Consider the following 21,542-nt stretch of genomic DNA (forward strand, 5'->3'; position numbering starts at 1 on the left):
ATTTAAAAAACTAAATTTGGCAAGTGTGCATCTTTTTTTTTTTTTTTAATGACTCCTTGAATACACTCTGTTTCTTCCCTTAGTTTTCCAAGGCTCTAATTGTGGTCTACCATAGATTTTCAGAGTAGTAAGCTGAGACCAGAATGAGAGTTTTTTTGTATTGGATAACTTTGAGTGTTAATAGCGTATATGATCAGCAGCCTCCAGTTTTATCCATGAATCAATCTTTAAATAGTTTAAAACAGGTGCTTTCCTCTACCTCAGTACAGAAAGACACTAGCAACTGGTATGCACATCTCAAAGGCTGACCAGTGGAGGTAGGAGGATAACTCTATAAGAATTTGACATTGATTTCTAACAACCCCAGAATTGTACAAGCCATGTTAAACTCCTTCTTCAAAACCCATCCTTTTACCTATGAAGATCCTGTAGCCCTGGTCACAGTACACACAAAACTCAAGGGAGGACATGGGTCTCTGGATTCTTTTAATTAATTCCTTCCACTTTACCATTTTATTTCTTGAACCACTGTACATGTGGTTCCCGTCAAGCCAGTCAAGTAGTTTTGTCTGGTTAGAGAGATTATATGTGCTTCCATTTCCTCATTTTAGTATTTCAATATTTTATAAATAAACCATAACAAACATTACTATTGTAATCAGAAAAAAGTCTTAGTTAATAAAGATAACTTAATATGTGAAAACTTGTCCCTTACCAACAGACATTGTGTTCATGAAGTCAGCTAAGAGTATGGGAATAGCTCACTGGTACTGTATTTGCTGAATGAAACATGCATATCATATTATTTTCAGAGCAGCTAGTACATTTATTTCAATAGCCTTGGCTATATATTTTTTCCAGCTTTATTGAGATATAATTGACACACAACATTGTACAAGTTTAACAGGTTGTACAACCTGTTTATTTGATACACTTATATTCTGCAATATGATTACTGCCATAAGTTAGCTAACTCCTCCATCTCATTGTATAATTACCATTTCTTTTTTTGTGATCACAAAATTCTACTCTGTTAGCAACTTTCAAGTAATACAATGTTGTTAACAATAATAAAAGAGCTGTGCATTAAATCCCCAGAATTTATTTATATTCTAACTGAAAGTTTGTATTCTTTGACCAACATCTCTCCCCCATCCCAGGCCCTGGTAACCACCATTTTACTCTATTTCTGAGTTCAGCTTTTTTTAGATTCCACATGCAAGTGAGACCTTATAGTGTTTGTCTTTCTCTGACTTATTTCTCTTAGCATAAGATCCTCAAGGTCCATCCATGTTGTCTAAGCTATATTTTAACTGCTTAGAAGCAACATGGGAATTTCTCTGCCACAGATGACAGGAATGAGATTTTCCAAAATAACCAAACTTTTACTTTCTTTACAATGTATTGGATTTTTCCTGCTGACAAATTTGCAGTTCATGAAATAAGTTCATGGAGTATATCAAAGCTGAGCAGCAGCCCTGCCTACTCTAGTAGACAGTGTGAGTGGTTGTCTAACGTCATCTTAGTTTCTGCCATTACATCAGTCTTTGGAATGTCTGGGTTCAAGCATATTTGGCCAAGTTTTCCAAATGTTAGCTCTGTCTTGCAGTGCAAAAAGCTGTATTGGAAGTTCTAACAAGAGGTGTACCATCATGATGGAAATGAGAGCAGAGATAGCGGTTTTCTTTCCTCTTGTAATTTATTTTAAGACAAATTTTTCGAACAGGAAGTACAAAGCAAAAAGTTTTAATGGCGCCCGAAGGCCGGGCAGAAGCTTTTGTTTTAATTGCAGAATGTGATTTAGGGGAGTTTCTAATGGAGTTTTCTTTCCTCTGTAATCCTCCTCCAGCTGCAGACCTGTAACCTGAGTTTCTTGCTTTTTTTTTTTCCAGGAAGAAAAACACCAGCATGTATATGAACACCTCAATTTAAAGTATCTTTTTGTTAATAAATATCTCAAATATGAAAGAAAAAGTATAAAGAACTTGTTTAACTGACATTTATCCAGTTTTAACAAATCTTAATATTCTATAATTGCTTTAAAAAATACAGATAAAACTTCATAGTTATCCCTTTCTAATCCTCTTTTCCTCTATAGAGGTAACCACTATCCTGAATTTGATCTCTTATGTTCATGGCCTATTTTTTTTAATCTCTATATTTTTTTAAGTATTTTTTTGTACTGAAGTGTAGTTGATATATTATATTGGTTTCAAGTATACAACAAAGTGATTCCACAGTTATTTGCATTGTTAAATCTTCACCCCATCTACTGTAGTTACTATCTATCACAATAGAAAGATGTTGTAGAAATACTGAATATGTTTACTATGTTGTACTTTTAAAAAAAATAATCAAAAGGATTTATTGGATGATTCACATAAACAGTGAACTCACTGGTTACCTTTTCTTCCCTTTTTTTAAAATGAAGTATAGATGATATACAATCTTAAATTGGTTTCAAGTATACAACATAGTGGTTCAACAGTTACCCATATTTATTAAATCCTCAACCCAAATAGTGTAGTTACTATCTGTCAACATAGAAAGATGTTACAGAATCTTTAAGTATATTCTCCATGCTGTACTACCATCCCTGTGGTACTTGTATTATGACTGAGAATTTTTGTGCTTCTTTATCCCCTTTCCCTCCCCACCCAGCCATCCCAACCCCTCCTCCATGGTAACCACCAGTCACTTCTCAGTGTCCATGAGTCTAATGCTATTCTGATGACTTTGTTTTGTTTTGTTTCATTTTAGATTCCACAAATAAGTGAAATCATATGGTATTTGTCTTTCTTTTCTTGGCTTATTTAACTTAGGTCTATCCATGTGGTTGCAAGTGGTAAGATTTATTTCTTTTTTATGCAGAATAATACTCCATTGTGTATCTGTACCACATCTTCTTTATCCATTCATCTTTTTGCTGGACACTTTGGTTGCTTCCATAACTTGGCTATTGTAAGTAATGTGGTGCTAAACATAGGGGTGCATATATCTTTTCGAATCGGGATTTTGTTTTTTTTGGGTAAATTCCTAGGTGTGGAATTACTGGGTCATATGGTATTCTATTTTTAGTTTTTTGAGGAACCTCCATAGTGCTTTCCACAATGGCTGCACCAATTGAAATTTCCACCAACAGTCAGTGTAGGAGGGTTCCCCTTTTTTCCACATCCTTGCCAAAGCTTGTTATTTTTTATCTTTTGGATAATGGCCATTCTAACTGGTGTGAGGTGATATCTCATTGTGTTTATGAGTTGCATTTCCCTGATGATTAGTTATGTGGAGCATCTTCTCACGGGCCTGTTGGCCATCTGAATTTCCTCTTTGGAAAAAACGTCTGTTCAGGTCCTCTGCCCATTTTTTGATTGGGTTGTTTTTTCGTGTTGAGTTGTATGAGTTCTTTGTATATTTTCATTATTAACCCTTTATCTGATAAATTGTTTACAAATATGTTCTCCCATACTGTAGGCTGCCTTTTTGTTCTGTTGATGGTGTCCTTTGCTGTACAGAAGCTTTTTAGTTTGGTATATTCCTCCTTGTTCATTTTTTATTTTCTTTCCCTTCCCTAGGAGATGTGTCCAGAAAAAAATTGCTATGCTTATGTTCAAGAGATTTATGGTTTCTTTGTATGGAGTTAGACCATAATCCAGTTTCATTCTCTTGCATGTAGCTGTCCAGTTTTCCCAATATCAGTTATTGAAGAGACTGTCTTTTTCCCATTGTATATTCATGACTCCTTTATCATATATTAATTGACCATATATGTGTGGGTTTATTTCTGAGCTTTCTATTCTGTTCCATTGATCTATGTGTCTGTTCTTGTGCCAGTACATTACTATTTTAATTACTGTAGATTTGTAGTATAGCTTGAATTCAGGGACCATAATACCCCTACCTTTGTTCTTCTCTCTCAGTACTGCTTTGGCTGTTCAGGGTCCTTTCTGCTTCCTAAAATGAATGCCATAGGTATTTTGATAGGGATTGCATTGAGTCTGTAAATTGCTTTGGGCAGGATGGTCATTTTGACAATATTAATTCTTCCTATCCATGAGCCCAGATTTCCATTTATTTGTGTCTTTTTTATTGTCACTCATGAGTGTCATATAGTTTTCAGAGTACAAGTCTTTCACCTCCTTGGTTAGGTTTATTCCTAAGTATTTTATTCTTTTTGATGCAATTATAAATGGAATTGTTTTCCTGATTTCTCTTTGGACTAGTTTGTTGTTAGTATATAGGAATGCAACAGGATTTCTATGTATTAATTTTGTATCCTACAGCTTTGTTGAATCTAGTTATTCTAATAGGTTTTTGGTGGAGTCTTCAGGGTTTTCTATGTACAATAGCATATCATCTGCAAATAGTGACAGTTTAACTTCTCTTTTCCAATTTGAATGTCTTTTATTTCTTTGTGTTGTCTGATTGAAGTGGCTAGGACCTCCAGTACTATGTTGAATAAAAGTGGTGAGAGTGGACATCCTTGTCTCATTCCTGATCTTAGAGGAAAAGCTTTCTGCTTTTCACCATTAAGTATGATGTTGGCTGTGGGTTTGTTGTATATGGCCTTAATTATGTTGCAGTACATACCCTTTATTCCCATTTGGTTGAGAGTTTTTATCATGAGTGGATGTTGAATTTTGTCAAATGCTTTTTTTAGCACCTATTGAGAGGATCCTGTGACTTTTATCCTTCTTTTTGTTGATGTGGTGCATGATGTTGATTGATTACGAATATTGTACCATCCTTGCATCCCTTGGTCTTGATGGATGATCCTTTTGATATATTTTTGAATTCAGTTTGCTAATACTTTGTTGAGGTCTTTTTTTTTGTATCATTAATCTACAATTACATGAGGAACATTGTTTACTAGACACCCTGCATCACCAAGTCCCCCCTACAAAACCCATTACAGTTTCTGTCCATCAGCATAGTAAGATGCTGTAGAATCACTACTTGTTTTCTCTGTGTTGTACAGCCCTCACTGTGCCCCCCCTTTTTATACATGCTAATCATAATGCCTGCTTTCTTCCCACCCTCCCCTGCCCTTATCCCTCCCTTCCCACCCATCCTCCACAGTCCCTTTCCCTTTGGTAACTGTTAGTCCATTCTTGGGTTCTGTGAGTCTGCTGATCTTTTGCTCCTTCAGTTTTTTCTTTGTTCTTATACTTCACAGATGAGTGAAATCATTTGATACTTGTCTTCCTTAGCCTCGCTTATTTCACTGAGCATAATACACTCTAGCTCCATCCATGTTGTTGCAAATGGTAGGATTTGTTTTCTTCTTATGGCTGAATAATATTCCATTGTGTATATGTACCACATCTTCTTTATCCATTCATCTACTGATGGACACTTAGGTTGCTTCCAATTCTTTGCTATTGTAAATATTGCTGCAATAAACATAGGGGTGCATATGTCTTTTTCAACCTGGGCTGCTGCATTCTTAGGGTAAATTCCTAGAAGTAGAATTTCTGGGGCAAATGGTATTTCTATTTTGAGCTTTTTGTGGAACCTCCATACTGCTTTCCACAATGGTTAAACTAATTTACATTCCCACCAGCAGTGTAGGAGAGTTCCCCTTTCTCCACAACCTTGCCAACATTTCTTGTTTGTCTTTTGGATGGTGGCGATCCTTACTAGTGTGAGGTGATATCTCATTGTGGTTTTAATTTGCATTTCTCTGATGATTAGCCATGTGGAGCATCTTTTCATGTGTCTGTGGACCATCTGAATTTCTTCTTTGAAGAGCTGTCTGTTCAGCTCCTCTGCCCATTTTTTAAATGGCTCATTTGCTTTTTGTTTGTTGAGGTGCATGAGCTCTTTATGTATTTTGGATGTCAACCCTTTATCCGATTTGTCATTTATGAATCTATTCTCCATACTGTAGGATGCCTTTTTGTTCTATTTATGGTGTCCTTTGCTGTACAGAAGCTTTTCAGCTTGATGTAATCCCACTTGCTCATTTTTGCTTTTGTTTCCCTTGCCCGGGGAGATAAGTTCAGGAAGAAGTTGCTCATGTTTATGTCCAAGAGATTTTTGCGTATGTTTTCTTCTAAGAGTTTTATGGCTTCATGACTTATGTTCAGGTCTTTGATCCATTTTGAATTTACTTTTGTGTATGGGGTTAGACAATGATCCAGTTTCATTCTCTTACATGTAGCTGTCCAGTTTTGCCAACACCAGCTGTTGAAGAGGCTGTCATTTCCCCATTGTATATCCATGGCTCCTTTTTCATATATTTATTGACCATATATGTTTGGGTTAATATCTGGATTCTCTATCCTGTTCCACTGGTCTGTGGGTCTGTTCTTGTGCCAGTACCAAATTGTCTAGATTACTGTGGTTTTGTAGTAGAGTTTGAAGTTGGGAAGTGAGATCCCCCTGCTTTATTCTTCCTTCTCAGGATTGCTTTGGCTATTTGGGGTCTTTTGTGGTTCCATGTGAATTTTAGAACTATTTGTTCCAGTTTGTGAAGAGTGCTGTTGGTATTTTGATAGGGATTGCATTGAATCTGTAGATTGCTTTAGGCAGGATGGCCATTTTGACAATATTAATTCTTCCTAGCCAAGAGCATGGGATGAGTTTCCATTTGTTAGTGTCCTCTTTAATTTCTCTTAAGAGTTTCTTGTAGTTTTCAGGGTATAAGTCTTTCACTTCCTTGGTTAGGTTTATTCCTAGGTATTGTATTCTTTCTGATGCAATTGTGAATGGAATTGTTTTCCTGATTTCTCTTTCTGCTAGTTCATCGTTAGTGTATAGGAAAGCAACACATTTATTTGTATTAATTTTGTATCCGGCAACTTTGCTGAATTCCGATATTAGTTCTAGTAGTTTTGGATTGGAGTCTTTAGGGATATTTATGTCCAATATCATCTGCAAATAGTGACAGTTTCACTTCTTCTTTACCAATCTTGATGCCTTGTATTTCTTAGTTTTGTCTGATTGCCATGGCTAGGATTTCCAGTACTATGTTGAATAACAGTGGGGAGAGTGGGCATCCCTGTCTTGTTCCTGATCTTAGAGGAAAAGCTTTCAGCTTCTCGCTGTTAAGTATGATGTTGGCTGTGGGTTTATCATATATGGTCTTTATTATGTTGAGGTACTTGCCCTCTATACCCATTTTGTTGAGAGTTTTTATCATGAATGGATGTTGAATTTTGTCGAATGCTTTTTCAGCATCTATGGAGACGATCATTTGGTTTTTGTCCACCTTTTTGTTGATGTGGTACGTGATGATGGATTTTTGAATGTTGTACCATCCTTGCATCCCTGAGCTGAATCCTACTTCATCATGGTGTATGATCTTCTTGATGTATTTTTGAATTCAGTTTCCTAATATTTTGTTGAGTATTTTTGCATCTATGATCATCAGTGATATTGGTCTGTAATTTTCTTCTTTGGTGGGGTCTTTGCCTGGTTTTGGTATTAGAGTGATGCTGGCTTTATACAATGAGTTTGGAAATATTCCCTCCTCTTCTATTTTTTGGAAAACTTTAAGGAGAATGAGTATTTTGTCTTATCTACATGTCAGATAAAATTCAGTGGTAAATCCATCTGGCCTGTGGGTTTTGTTCTTGGGTAGTTTTTTGATTACCAATTCAATTTTGTTGCTGGTAATTGGTCTGTTTATATTTTCTGTTTCTTCATTGATCTTCTTGGAAGATTGTACTTTTCTAGAAAGTTGTCCATTTCTTCCAGTTTGTTAGCATATAGATTCTCATAGTATTCTCTAATAATTCTTTGTATTTCTGTGGGGTCTGTCATGATTTTTCCTTTCTAATTTCTGATTCTGTTTATGTGTGTAGATTCTCTTTTTCTCTTAAAAAGTCTGGCTAGGGGCTAATCTATTTTGTTTATTTTCTCAAAGAACCAGCTCTTGGTTTCATTGATTTTTTCTATTGTTTTATTCTTCTCAATTTTATATATTTCTTCTCCAATTTTTATTATGTCCCTTCTTCTGCTGCCTTTGGGCCTCATTTGTTCCTCTTTTTCCAATCTCAATAATTGTGACTTTAGACTATTCATTTGGGGTTGTTCTTCGTTCTTTAGATAGTCCTGGATTGCTATATACTTTCCTCTTAAGACTGCTTTTGCTGCATTCCACACAAGTTGGGGCTTTGTGCTGTTGTTGTCATTTGTCTCCATATATTGCTTGATCTCTTTTAATCTGGTCATTGATCCATTGATTATTTAGGAGCACGTTGTTAAGCCTCCATGTGTTTGTGAGCCTTTTTGTTTTCTTTGTACAATTTATTTCTAGTTTTATACCTTTGTGGTCTGAAAAGTTGTTTGGTAGAAATTCAATCTTTTTTGAATTTACTGAGGCTCTTCTTGTGGCCTAGTATGTGGTCTATTCTGGAAACTGTTCCATGTGCACTTGAGAAGAATGTGTATCCTGCTGCTTTTGGGTGTAGAATTCTGTACATGTCTGTTAAGTTCATCTGTTCTAGTGTGTTGTTCAGTGCCTCTGTGTCCTTACTTATTTTCTGTCTGGTGGATCTGTCCTTTAGAGTGAGTGGTGTGTTGCAGTGTCGTAGAATGAATGCATTGCATTCTATTTCCTCCTTTAATTCTGTTAGTATTTGTTTCACATGTGTTGGTGTTCCTGTATTGGGTGCATATATATTTATAATGGTTATATCCTCTTGTTGGACTGACCCCTTTATCATTATGTAATGTCCTTCTTTATCTTGTTACTTTCTTTGTTTTGAAGTCTATTTTGTCTGATACAAGTACTGCAACACTTGCTCTTTTCTCCCTATTGTTTGTATGAAATATCTTTTTCCATCCTTTGACTTTTAGTTTGTATATGTCTTTGTGTTTGAGGTGAGTCTCCTGTAAGCAGCATATAGATGGTTCTTGTTTTTTTATCCATTCTCTTACTCTGTGTCTTTTGATTGGTGCATTCAGTCCATTTACATTTAGGGTGATTATTGAAAGATATGTACTTATTGCCATTGCAGGCTTTAGATTCATGGTTACCAAAGGTTCAAGGTTAGCTTCTTTAGTATCTTACTGTCTAACTTAAATTGCTTATTGACCTATTATAAACACTGTCTGATGATTCTTTATTTCTCTTCCTTCTTATTTCTCCTCCTCCTTTCTTTATATGTTGGGTGTTTTATTCTGTGCTCTTTTGTGTTTCCTTTGACTGCTTTTCTGGGTAGTTGATTTTATTTTTTGCCTTTAGTTAGTATTTGGTTGGTCTGCTTTCTTTGCTGTGATTTTATTTTCTCTGGTGACATCTATTTAGCCTTAGGAGTGCTTCCATCTAGAGCAGTGGATGTGGTTTGTGGGAGGAAAATTCCCTCAACTTTTGCTTGTCTGGGAATTGTTTAATCCCTCCTTCATATTTAAATGATAATCGTGCTGGATACAGTATTCTTGGTTCAAGGCCCTTCTGTTTCATTACATTAAATATATCATGCCATTCTCTTCTGGCCTGTAAGGTTTCTGTTTGAGAAGTCTGTTGAGAGCCTAATGGGTTTTCCTTTGTAGGTGACCTTTTTTCTCTCTCTTGCTGCCCTTAATACTCTGTCTTTGTCTTTGATTTTTGCCATTTTAATTATTATATGTCTTGGTGTTGTCCTGCTTGGGTCCCTTGTGTTGGGAGATCTGTGGGCTTCCATGGTCTGAGAGACTATTTCCTTCCCCAGTTTGGAGAAGTTTTCAGCAACTATTTCTTCAAAGACACTTTCTATCTCTTTCTCTCTTCTTCTTCTGGTACACCTATAATGTGAATATTGTTCTGTTTGAATTGATCACACAGTTCTCTTAATATTCTTTCATTCCTGGAGATCCTTTTATCTCTCTGTGCCTCAGTTTGTCTGTATTCATTTTCTCTTATTTCTATTCCATTAACGGCCTCTTGCATGTCATCCAGTCTGCTCTTAAGTCCTTCCAGAGATTGTTTTATTTCTGTATCCTCCCTCCCAATTTGATCCTTTAGCTCTTGCATATTTCTCTGCAGGTCCATCAGCAAGGTTATGACCTTTATTTAAAATTTTTTTTTAGGAAGATTGATTAAATCTATCTCCCTTGCTCTCTCTTAGGGGTGTTCTGGGTGATTCTGGACTGGACCAAATTCTTCTGCCTTTTCATGGCCATAGAAATAGTTGTAGGCACATAGCAGGTATGTTAGCTGGGAGCACAAAATCCCTTCCTGCTGGCTGGTCACCTTGCCCTTCTCTGCTGCCTGTGCTGGTTACCTGCACACCGGGAGCAGGCTCCAGGTTAATTTCCTGAGCTGAAGAACATAGATACAAAAATCCTCAACAGAGATTTTGGGAAGATGGCAGCGTGAGTAGGGCAGCAGAAATCTCCTCCCAAAACCATATATATTTCTGAAAATACAACAAATACAACTATGCCTAAAAGAGAGACCAGATGATACAGTACAACAGCCAGGCTATATCTACATCTGCGAGAACTCAGCATCTCACGAAGGGGGTAAGATATAAGGCGTGGCCCGGCAGAGCAGCCGAGAGCCCTGTGGGGAGAGGCAGGCATGCCAGGTGTGCTCTCCTGCGAGAACGGCGCCCCTTTGCACCTTGTCCCAGCTTCCTCTGCATGTGCTAGGCAGCTGCTCACTGGCGGCAGCTTTTGGATCTGGCCCTGGTGGCTGTGCACTGGGAGGAGATTCTGAGCGGCTGCTGTGGGCACATCTGTTCCCAGGCTGCTCTGCCATGGCCATGCGTGAGGGGAAATGAATGGCAGGCTGTTTATCTCTGTGAGACACTTCAGAGCTGCGTTGCCACCCAGGGTGTTAGGGCGCCTGAAGTTCCTTGGGATTCCCAGCTGCTGGGCTGTTTGTGCCAGGATGATTCCATCTAGCTGTGAAGCCCCTGTCCCTTTAGGGGTTTCAAAAAGCACTTGCTTTTCATTTGTCCCAGGGAAGCTGGCTGCAGGGACCCGCTCACAGAGTTTACTTTTCCTTTCCCTAATATCCAGCACACCATGCAATGTGTGTCTGCGCTCCCGGTGTGGATTATTAGAGCTGGTTATTTAGCAGTCCTGTGCTTCCACTCCCTCCCCGCTCTGACTCCTTTCCTCCTGCCAGTGAGCTGGGGTGGGGGCAGCGCTTGGGCCCTGCCGGGCCACGCCTTATATCTTACCCCCTTCGTGAGATGCTGAGTTCTCGCAGATGTAGATATAGCCTGGCTGTTGTACTGTATCATCTGGTCTCTCTTTTAGGCATAGTTGTATTTGTTGTATTTTCAGAAATATATATGGTTTTGGGAGGAGATTTCTGCTGCCCTACTCACGCTGCCATCTTCCCAAAATCTCTGTTGAGGGTTTTTGTATCTATGTTCTTCAGCGATATTGGTCTATAATTTTCTTTCTTTGTGGTGTCTTTGTCTGGTTTTGGTATTAGAGTGATGCTGGCCTCATAGAATGAGTTTGGAAGTATTCCCTCTTCTACTTTTTGGAATACTTTCAGAAGATGGGTATTAAATGTTTATTAGATTTCACCCGTGAAGCCATCAGGTTCTGGACTTTCATTTTTGGGGAGTTTTTGGATTACCATTTCAATTTTTTTACTGGTAATTAGTATGTTCTGACTTTCTGTTTCTTCATGGGTCTGTCATGGAAGGTTGTATTTTTCTAGGAATTTGTCCCTTTCTTCTATGTTGTCCAGTTTATTGGCATATAAGTTTTCATAGAATTCCCTAATAATTCTTTGTATTTCTGTGGTGTCAGTTGTAACCATTTCTTTTATGTTTCTGACTGTGTTTATTTGTGTCCTTTCTCTTTTTTTCTTGAAAGTCTGGCTAGGGGTTTGTCTATTTTGTTCATCTTCTCAGAAGAACCAGTTCTTGGTTTCATTGATTTTTTTTCTATTTTATTCTTTTCTATTTTATTTATTTCTGCTGTGCTCTTTATCATGTCTCTCCTACTAACTTTGGGTTTCATTTGTTCTTCTTTTTTCTAGTTTCTTTAGTTGTGAGTTTAGACTGCTCATTTGGGATTGTTCCTCTTTCCTGAGGTCAGCCTGTATTGCTGGGTACTTCCCTCTCAGAACCGCTTTTGTGGTGTCCTGAATATTTTGAACTGATGTATTTCTGTTTTCACTTTTCTCCATGTATTGCTTGATTTCTTTGATTTGTTCATTGATCCATTGATTATTTAGATGGATGTTGTTTAGCTTCCATGTGTTTTGTGAGGTTTTTTGTTTTCTTGGTGTAATTTATTTCTAGTTTCATACCATTGTGATCTGAAAAGATGCTTGATACAATTTCAATCTTTTTGAATTTATTCTTTTAGAATTTATTGAGGCGCTTTTTGTGTGCTAATATGTGATCTCTTCTGGAGAATATTCCATGTGCACTTGAGAAAAAGCATATCATGCTGCTTTGGTGTGGAATGTTCTGTGTATATCTGTTAAGTACATCTGATCTAGGGTGTTGTCCAGCACCTCTGTTTCCTTATTTATTTTTTTCTGTCTGGTTGATCTGTCCATTGATTTAAGTGGTGTGTTAAAGTTCCCTAATATGATTGAGTTGAAGTCTGTTTCTCCCTTTAGTTCTGTTAGTATGTTTTTCACATGTTTAGGTGCTCTTAAGTTGGGTACATAGATATTTATAATGGTTATATCCTCTTGTTGGACTGATCCCTTTATCGTTATGTAATGTCATTCTTTGTTTATTGCTACTTTCTTTGTTTTGAAGTCTATTTTATCTGATACAAGTACTGCATCCCCTGCTTTTTTATCTCTGTTATTTGAATGAAATATCTTTTTCCATCTCTTCACTTTCAGTCTATGTATGTCTTTAGGTCTGAAATGAGTCTCTTGTAGGCAGCATATAGGTGGGTCTGTTTCTTTTTTTTAATTGAAGCCTAGTTGATATACAATCTTGTATTGGTTCTAAGTATACAACACAGTGGTTCAGCAGTTACCCATATTATTAAATCCTCACCCCCCTGGTGCAGTTACTATCTATCAGCATAGTAAGATGTTACAGAATCATTGGCTATATTCTCCATGCTGTATGACCATCCCTGTGGCCAACTTATATTGTGATTGTGAATTATTGTGCCCCTTTATCCCCTTCCCCTCCCACCCAACCCCTTACCTTTGGTAACCAGTAATCCCTTCTCAGTGTCTATGAGTGTACTACCATCTCATGCCTATTTTTAGACTTTTATTTTATGTGTAGTGCAGACAATGTGTAGTATTGTTTCTACTTCATTTAAATGGATCATACTGGATATACCTGCTACTGCTACTCATATTGCTGCTTTCCTTGGACATTATTTCAGGGATTATAAATGCAGCTCAGATTCACTCACTTTCACTGCTGGGTCATGGATATGACTCTACTCAAACTGTGCTATTGTTCTCCTGATGCACATTTAAATTCCAAATATTTAATATTACCAATAATGCTACAAAATGAATTTTTATATTCCCTTGGTCACATGAGTTTCTTTGGAGTCCTTTCTTCAAAGTCTATTTTAAGGAAGTTAATCATAGGGTAAAGACTGACATATTAATTGGCTAAAATGGAAACTCTCTGTTTAATTCCGGCTCCATGCATGGTATGCAGGGCCCTGTGTGGAAACTCCAAAGCTTTAAGCTACAATGCTTAGCTTCAAAGTTTGGAGAAATTAGCATACACAACAGTAGTACCAGGAGGTGCTATGAAATAAATAGTGTGTGTTGGTAGAGGCAGCTCTGATGTTAAAGGGTTTGGGCCAGTGATTTGTACCTTTCTCCCATAAATCTGAATAGGCTTATCTTTGTTAGCCCCTTAAACCGATTTAATTCCAGTCAAGAGCAGAGGCTCAGTGCCTTTTTAGGCCTCTCTCTGTGTTTTGTTCTCTCAATTCTAAAACCATAGGCAGATCCTGTTCTCTGTTTTCTATCTCTTGGGATCAGTGCATGTCAATATTCTGAGCCTTCTTCCATGGTCTTTTAATGCTATTCTCCAGGAAGATGCATCAGGTGTGAAATTCTGTCTTCCTCAGTGATCTCTCTAATTTTGGTGCTGGTCACCAAACATCATGATAGTGTTAATTCCTATTGCCACTCATTCAAAAGAAACTTCATCAGATAGAAATTTCCTTTTGTGGGGGGGAATCTCCAAGGAGTTCCTTTTATCTCCCCCCCCCCCAACTTTTATTCCAGCAGTGTTTTTTAATATATATTATATTTGAGTTGGAGCAAATTGAAGGTGTGAAGACTCTATGTAGGAGCACAAAACATGGAATACTTCAAAACAGGGTCTCTCAAAGTGTAGTTCCGAGACCAGGAGCATTAGCATTTTCTGGGAACCTGTTAGAAATGCAAATCCTCAGGTCAACTCAGACCTACTAAATCAGAAACTATGGGGTTGGGATCCAGTGATCTGTGTTTTAATTAGCCCACTGGGGAGTCTGAGAACCTCTGCTTTAAAGGATGTTTAGATAGGCTGTATAACCTGGGGTTATGTTGTGGGCCTGCCTTGCTGTACTTTCAGGAAGGGACTACATACATGAGGGTTGGCTGTCCAGTAGGATTATTTGTTGTCATTGCTTGATCACTAGTGACATGAGAGGTATACTTTCATACTTTTTTGTGTAGCATTGTTATAGACAGACCTCTAACTCTGGAGGCTGCTTTGGTTTTCCTTTGTTGGTTATGACCAATGGTAGGAAATAGAATGCCATAAATCCTTGTTTCCAGGATTACCTTCTTGCTGCTGATAACAGGCAGGAAATTAAAACAATCTGTGATTGTGTTTTGTTCTTATTAGCTACAGATGGTAGCTTTCAGATATGTTGGAGCAAAACATAAATAAATATAGTAGGGAAACTTCATTATTGAAGTTGGCTAGGTTGAGTTTATAGTCTGGGTTCATTTTAATGAAATAGGATATAGGCAACTTATTAGTGTTATATTACACACAAAGCAATAAGATATATGAAGGTCACTAATTTTTTTCTTCTTAGTTTAATTTTGAGTATGTAAGACATTTATATGATTTCAAAGTCAACACTAAATAACAAATTACATAAAAATCTAAACATTATTTTTTAAAGTTAGCTCAAAGTGCAACTTAAATTCAGTAAGTCACCAACTTTATGTGTACAATTTGAGTTTTGACAAATATACACAGTTGTATAGCTACCAGTGCAATGAAGTTATAGACTATTTATCACCCAAAAAAGTTTCTTTCTACCCTTTTGCAGTCAATTTCCCACCTATTTAGTCCCCAGTAAACTGTCTGCTTTCTCTCACTATGTTTGTCTTTCCCAGAATCCCATACATAATTTTTGTGTGTGTATGTTTGTAACTTCTTACAGTTAGTATAGTTCTTCAGAAATGCAGCCATGTTAGTACATGTACCCATAACTATTTCCTTTTATTGCTGAGTAATGCTCCATTGTCTGTAAATTCCAGTTGATAGACATTGTCCTAATTGCTTTTTAGAAAACTTTTAATTTTGAAATAATTTTGGTCTTGTGGAAGAATTACAAAGATAGTACAGAGAGTCTCTGTACCCTTTTCTGAGACACGGCCATGATACAATTATCAATACTTAAGAAATTAATATTGGTTCAATATTACTAAATAAACTACAGACTTTATTCAGATTTTAGTTTTTCCATTGCATTTTAGTTGTCAATCTGTGACAGTTCCTCAGTCTTTCATGTCTTTTCAAAGAGCATTTGTTTAGGTATTTTGTATAATGTCCTTCAATTTAGTGATTTGACTGCAGTTATAGATTTTTGGGAAGACTTTCACAGAGGTGATGTGCTTTTTTCATTGTTTTATTTCAAGAGCTACATGGTATCAATATGGCTTATTACTGGTTAAGGTGGTATTAACTTAATTAAAGTTAACCTTGATCACTGGTTAAGATTGTGTCTGCAAGGTTTTTCTCCTGTAAAGTTACTAGTTATCCTTTTCTCTAGTCGGTTTCTTAGAAGCAAATTATTGCTTTTTAACTCCTGATTTACAGCATTGTATATGGGACACATAGTTTGGCAATTCCTTCTATCTTAATTACAACAATAGCAATAATAACAACTATTGCTTACACCACCTGCATAGTTCTAACCACATGTGGATTGTCTCATTTAACCCTCAGGATCCCCCTGAAAAAAATAGGTACTTTTTCATGCCCATTTTACAGCTGAGAAGTTGGGGCATAGAGTGCCTTGCCCAAGGTCAAACAACTAGTTAATGATGGGGCCAGATGCTAACTTAGCCTAACTCCAGGGCCAGCTTTTAACATGTGCCACGTAATTGTACTCAGAGCTTAGAAAAGGGATGCTGTCATTCTTTGCCAGTATGAATGAATGGGTCCTACATTTGACAATTCTCTTTTGCTTTTTCTTTAAGAAATAATTTTTTTGTTCATTTTTACTTTCAAGAAGATTCTTTGTGCTATACATGGCAACAATACTACATTAAAATGTTGAAGAAATCCAGTATACTTTGGGGAGCACTAACTAAGGATCTATTTTTGGACTTTTTCTTTCAGAAATATGACTGAAGGTTAGGACAGAGTATTCAGAATAGAAAACTGCTTTTGGAGAAGGGATGTTTACTTAAAGAATGGCACTTAGCTTTCTCCCTACCAGGGGGTCATGTTTGTATGTATCTAAACCCACATGTTCACTTTTGTTGACCACACTAATGACTTTCCTACTACACAGCCAAACATGTCTCTGAATAGCCTGACTCAGGGGATGATAACTGTGGTTAAATGATGACTCAATAACTGTGACCCTATATTCTAGTAGCTATGGAGCCACTGAAGGTCAGGCTGTGTGGGTGGACATTATCACATCTTCCCTGTGACTCACCTGCCAGCTTCCTTTCTGAGAGGAAATAGCTGGAGGTGGTTGCAAAGCTCTGCTAACCTCCTCCATTCTCTGTCTAATCACACTATATAGATAGGTATCCCTAGATCCTTGAAATCACACAGCTAGGTGGCTTGAATATATCTAGTCTGCAAGCTGTCCAGATATCAGTGCAATTTTAAATATAAAGCGTTTTTGTTTCTAAATGCCTGTTGTATGCCTGGTCATATGTCCCCGAGTCCACAGCTTAAACAGAACACTGCTCATCACCCAAAGCCAGCCTGGACAGGCATACATATAAAAACTGTAACATTTATTTTTTTAAGAAGGGAGGAAGGCAACTTTTCTGAGTAAGTCTTATGCTTGCATATAATAACTAGAAAATTCTATAGGTAGAAAATTATTTGGAGGATTTATAACAGAGGTCAACTTTATGTGTGTCTGAATGTGACCTCAGGTCTGAAGTCTGACGATTAGTTTTTTTTTTTTTTCAGAGATGAACATCTATAGAGAAAGTGTTAGGTACAAGAAAATGTAAGGAGGAAAGTGAAAGCAGCCCATTTCTACCCCTGGAAATAGCCACTCTTGTCTTGTATAATTTTTCTATTTCTCTTTCCCTCTTTCATGCTGCAAATAAATTTGTAATCTTGCATTTTTAATGTAACTATATCATGGGAATTTTTCACCCTCATTTAAAGAGAAATGTAGCTTTTAATTTTCATTCCCTTAATATGTTAGTAGGATTAACATTCTTTCTTATTTAGACTGTCAGTTTTTATTATTTACCAATAGAGATTGTTAGCTTTTCTACTCTGCACCTTTCTATGAAACTGAACTGTTACTAAAGCAATGGTCTGATTTCAGATGTCCTAAATGATGCTATATTTGATGAAGATCATGATGAAATGGTTATTGTGAAGGACATAGATATGTTTTCCATGTGCGAACATCATCTAGTTCCATTTGTTGGAAAGGTAAGGTTTTCTCTTGTTGTTTCCTAACAATTTAAAAATGCACAATAAAAGTTGTAAATTAGGATACTTACATTTACAATTATCACCTGCTAATTCCTAATATCCTAGATATTTAGAATCACACATAAACATTTACTCTTTATCAATCTAATAGCTTGAAATTAACAAAACAAAACAAAGTGGCAGAAGACCCTCAGGGCAAGTGTTTGTAGTAAATACCATGTTAATAGGTTAAAATAATGAGATTAAGGTTGCATCTTTTTTTTTCTAGGTATCTGCTGCAGGCTCTGAAATCCTTTGCCCTTTGTTTTGACTAAGTAATGTTTGACCCAAGATATACTTTTGTATAATATGACATGAGCAGTAATGATTGCAGAATTTCTTGTGGCAGAGGTTATAGGATTAGTGAACTTAATTTGTTTCCAACTCCTTCTGTATTAGGAAAAATGAATCTAATGCAAGCTAGATAATGTTATCTAGCTTGTTGTAGTCAAATGTATGTTTGACAGCTTGTGGGTTTAAGACCCAGAGTTGTCCTGTTCTCTTTTCCTCCCCCATATCATAATTTTATTTTATTTAGGCTTTTTATTAATAATTTTCAAACAGAAGACTTATAGGAAATAGTGTTAATGAATACCTATATACCCAATCACCTAAATTTAATGTGTTAACATTTGTTTCCCATTTTTTTGTTAAAGTATTTTATCTTATTTATTTATTAAGGTATCACAGACATACGGTCTTATGAAGGTTTCACATGAGCAATATATGGTTACAACATTCACCCATATTATCAAGTCCCTACACACACCTCATTGCCGTCACTGTCCATCAGTGTAGTAAGATACTATAGAGTCATAACTTGTCTTCTCTGTGCTACACTGTCTTCCCCGTGACCCCCTACTTTATGTGTGCTGATCATAATGCCCTTAATCCCTTCTCACTCCTTCCCCACCCGTCCTCCCTAACCCCTTCCCTTTGGTAATCACTAGTCCCTTCTCCGAGTCTGTGAGTCTGCTGCTGTTTTGTTCCTTCAGTTTTTCTTTGTTATACTTCACAAATGAGTGAAATCATTTGGTACTTATCTTTCTCCACCTGGCTTATTTCACTGAGCATAATACCCTCTAGCTCCATCCATGTTGTTGCAAATGGTAGGATTTGTTTTCTTCTTATGGCTGAATAGTATTCCATTGTGTATATGTACCACATCTTCTTTACCCATTCATCTACTGATAGACACTTAGGTTGCTTCCATATCTTGGCTATTGTAAATAGTGCTGCAATAAATGTAGGGGTACATATGTCTTTTTTAATCAGGGACCTTGTTTTCTTTGGGTAAATTCCTAGGAGTGGAATTCCTGGTTCAAATGGTATTTCTACTTTTAGTTTTTTGAGGAACCTCCATATTGCTTTCCACAATGGTTGAACTAATTTGCATTCCCATCAACAGTGTAGGAGGGTTCCCCTTTCTCCCCATCCTTACCAGTATTGGTTATTCCTTGTCTTTTGTATGTTGGTGTGGGTAAAATTGTAATATTTCCAGAATATCTCATCTGGCTTTAGTACATCTGCGTATCAATAGACGTTCAGAGGTGAGAAGAAGTATGGCTTTAGTGCATTTGCATTATTCCTCAGGGGTGGAGAGAAGTTCATCTCCATATCAATGGGTAATTATCCAGGCAACAGAGGGCTTATCTGTACCTGAGAAGTTAGGGGGAGGGCCAGTTTTGCTTCTGCTGGAGCAGGAAAGAGAGAAGGCTGGGGACTGCAGTTTGTAAGCAATAAACGGACTTAAAACTTATTTCTCCCTTTGACTGATTTTTTAGTTTTTAGATTGACTGAGTTTTAAAGGTATTTTGCCCTAGGATTTCCTCTCCCCAGACTTACAGTTGGACATCCTGACTGGTATGAGGTGATATCTCATTGTGGTTTAATTTGCATTTCCCTGATAATTAGCAACGTGGAACATTAAAGTATTTTTTTCATTTTTTATAAAAATAAAACATAGAAAATGCACAAATCATAAAGATATTCCTTTCCAACTCAGAGATCAAAAACTAGAACATTACTGGTATCCTGGAAGCTCACCTTGTGCCCCATGTTAATCCCTAACCCATGCCTTGTCCCCAATATATGGATTTCTAACTATAGATTATTTTTCCTTGTTTTTCTTCTGTATATAAATGGAAATAATCAATAGCATGTACTCTTTTGTGTCTGGCTTCTTTTGTCCCGCATAGTAAGAGTCATTGGTATTATTACTTGCATTGTAGTTTGTTTATTTTCATTACTGTTGTTTTTCTTTTGTGAAAATATACCATGGTTTATTTACCTATTCTGTGCTTGGTGGATATTTGTTGTTTTCTCTCTCTGTTTCCACCCCCCACCCCACCTCCACCCCTGCTGCCCCATTACAAACAATACTGCTATCAGCATTCTTTTGGTACACATATGCATGCATTTCTATTAGGAACATACCTAGGAGTGAAATTGCAGCGTAAAAGGGTATATCCATGTTGAATTTATGAGACACTGGCTTTTAGGTTTCTGAAGGGGTTGTACCTATTTACACTTCATATACTCTCATACAAGTCTCAGTCAGTTGATATCCTTGTTTACAATTAGAACTTGGTCTTTTTAAATTTAGTATTCTGGTATATGTGTGTGTAATGGTATCTCTCACTTTTAAATCCTTTATTATAGAAAGTTCCAAACATATAAGACTAGAAAGACTGGTATAATAAAGTTCTGTTTCCCACAGCCAGCTTCAACAGTTATCAGTAAAGGACTGGTCTTGTTTTATATAGGTCCCCATTAGATTATTTTCAAGCAAATCCTAGTCATCATATTATTTTTTCCATGGTTTATTCCAGGATGTCTCTAAAAGATAAGGATTTTTTTAGAAATGTAACTCTAATTTGTATATCCACCTAAAAATTTAGCAGTAAATACTTCTGCATATTAAGGAATATGAAATATAGACAGCATAACTCTCCATCCCTAATTATTATTTTTTTATTACGGTATCATTGATATACACTCTTATGAAGGTTTCACAAGAAAAATAATGTGGTTATTACATTCACCCTTACCATCTAGTACCCCCCATACCCCATTGCAGTCACTGTCCGTCAGTGTAATAAGATGCCACAGAGTCTCTATTTGTCTTCTCCCAGCTACACTGTCTTCCTCATGACCTCACACACACCATGTGCACCAATCATGATATCCCACAATCCCCTTCTCCCTCCTTCCCCACCTGTCCTCCCCCCAACCCTCCCCTTTGGTAACTACTAGTCCCTTCTTGGAGTCTGTGAGTCTGCTGCTATTTTGTTCCTTCAGTTCTGCTTCATTGTTACACTCCACAAATGAGGGAAATCATTTGGTGTTTGTCTTTCTCTGCCTGACTTATTTCACTGAGCATAATACCCTCTAGCTCCATCCATGTTGTTGCAATTAGTAGGATTGTTTCTTTCTTATGGCTGAATAATATTCCATTGTGTATATGTACCACAGCTTCTTTATCCATTCATCTACTGATGGACATTTAGGTTGCTTCCATTTCTTGGCTATTGTAAATAGTGCTGCGATAAACATAGGTGTGCATATGTCTTTTTGAATCTGAGAACTTGTATTCTTTGAGTAAATTCCTAGAAGTGGAATTCTCAGGTCAAATGGTATTTTTATATTTAGTTTTCTGAGGAACCTCCATATTGCTTTCCACAATGGTTGAACTAGTTTACATTCCCACCAGCATTGTAGGAAGGTTCCCCTTTC

At 36.9% G+C, this 21,542-nt stretch overlaps 1 protein-coding gene across 9 annotated transcripts in view; it reads left to right on the plus strand.

Moving 5' to 3' along the window:
- Nucleotides 1-21,542, plus strand: part of GCH1 (GTP cyclohydrolase 1) — a 108,556-nt gene that overhangs the window by 25,821 nt on the left and 61,193 nt on the right. For all 9 annotated transcript variants that reach the window (XR_012120503.1, XR_012120504.1, XR_012120505.1 and 6 more), the window contains exon 2: nucleotides 17,656-17,765. Coding sequence is in view for 5 of the 9 variants with exons in the window: in XM_037016619.2 (XP_036872514.1) it covers nucleotides 17,656-17,765 (110 nt within the window). In the remaining 4 variants the exon portion in view is untranslated. The remainder of the gene's footprint in view (nucleotides 1-17,655; nucleotides 17,766-21,542) is intronic.

This window comes from Manis javanica, chromosome 8, assembly GCF_040802235.1.
Source record: "Manis javanica isolate MJ-LG chromosome 8, MJ_LKY, whole genome shotgun sequence".
NCBI classification, from domain to species: Eukaryota; Metazoa; Chordata; class Mammalia; order Pholidota; family Manidae; genus Manis; species Manis javanica.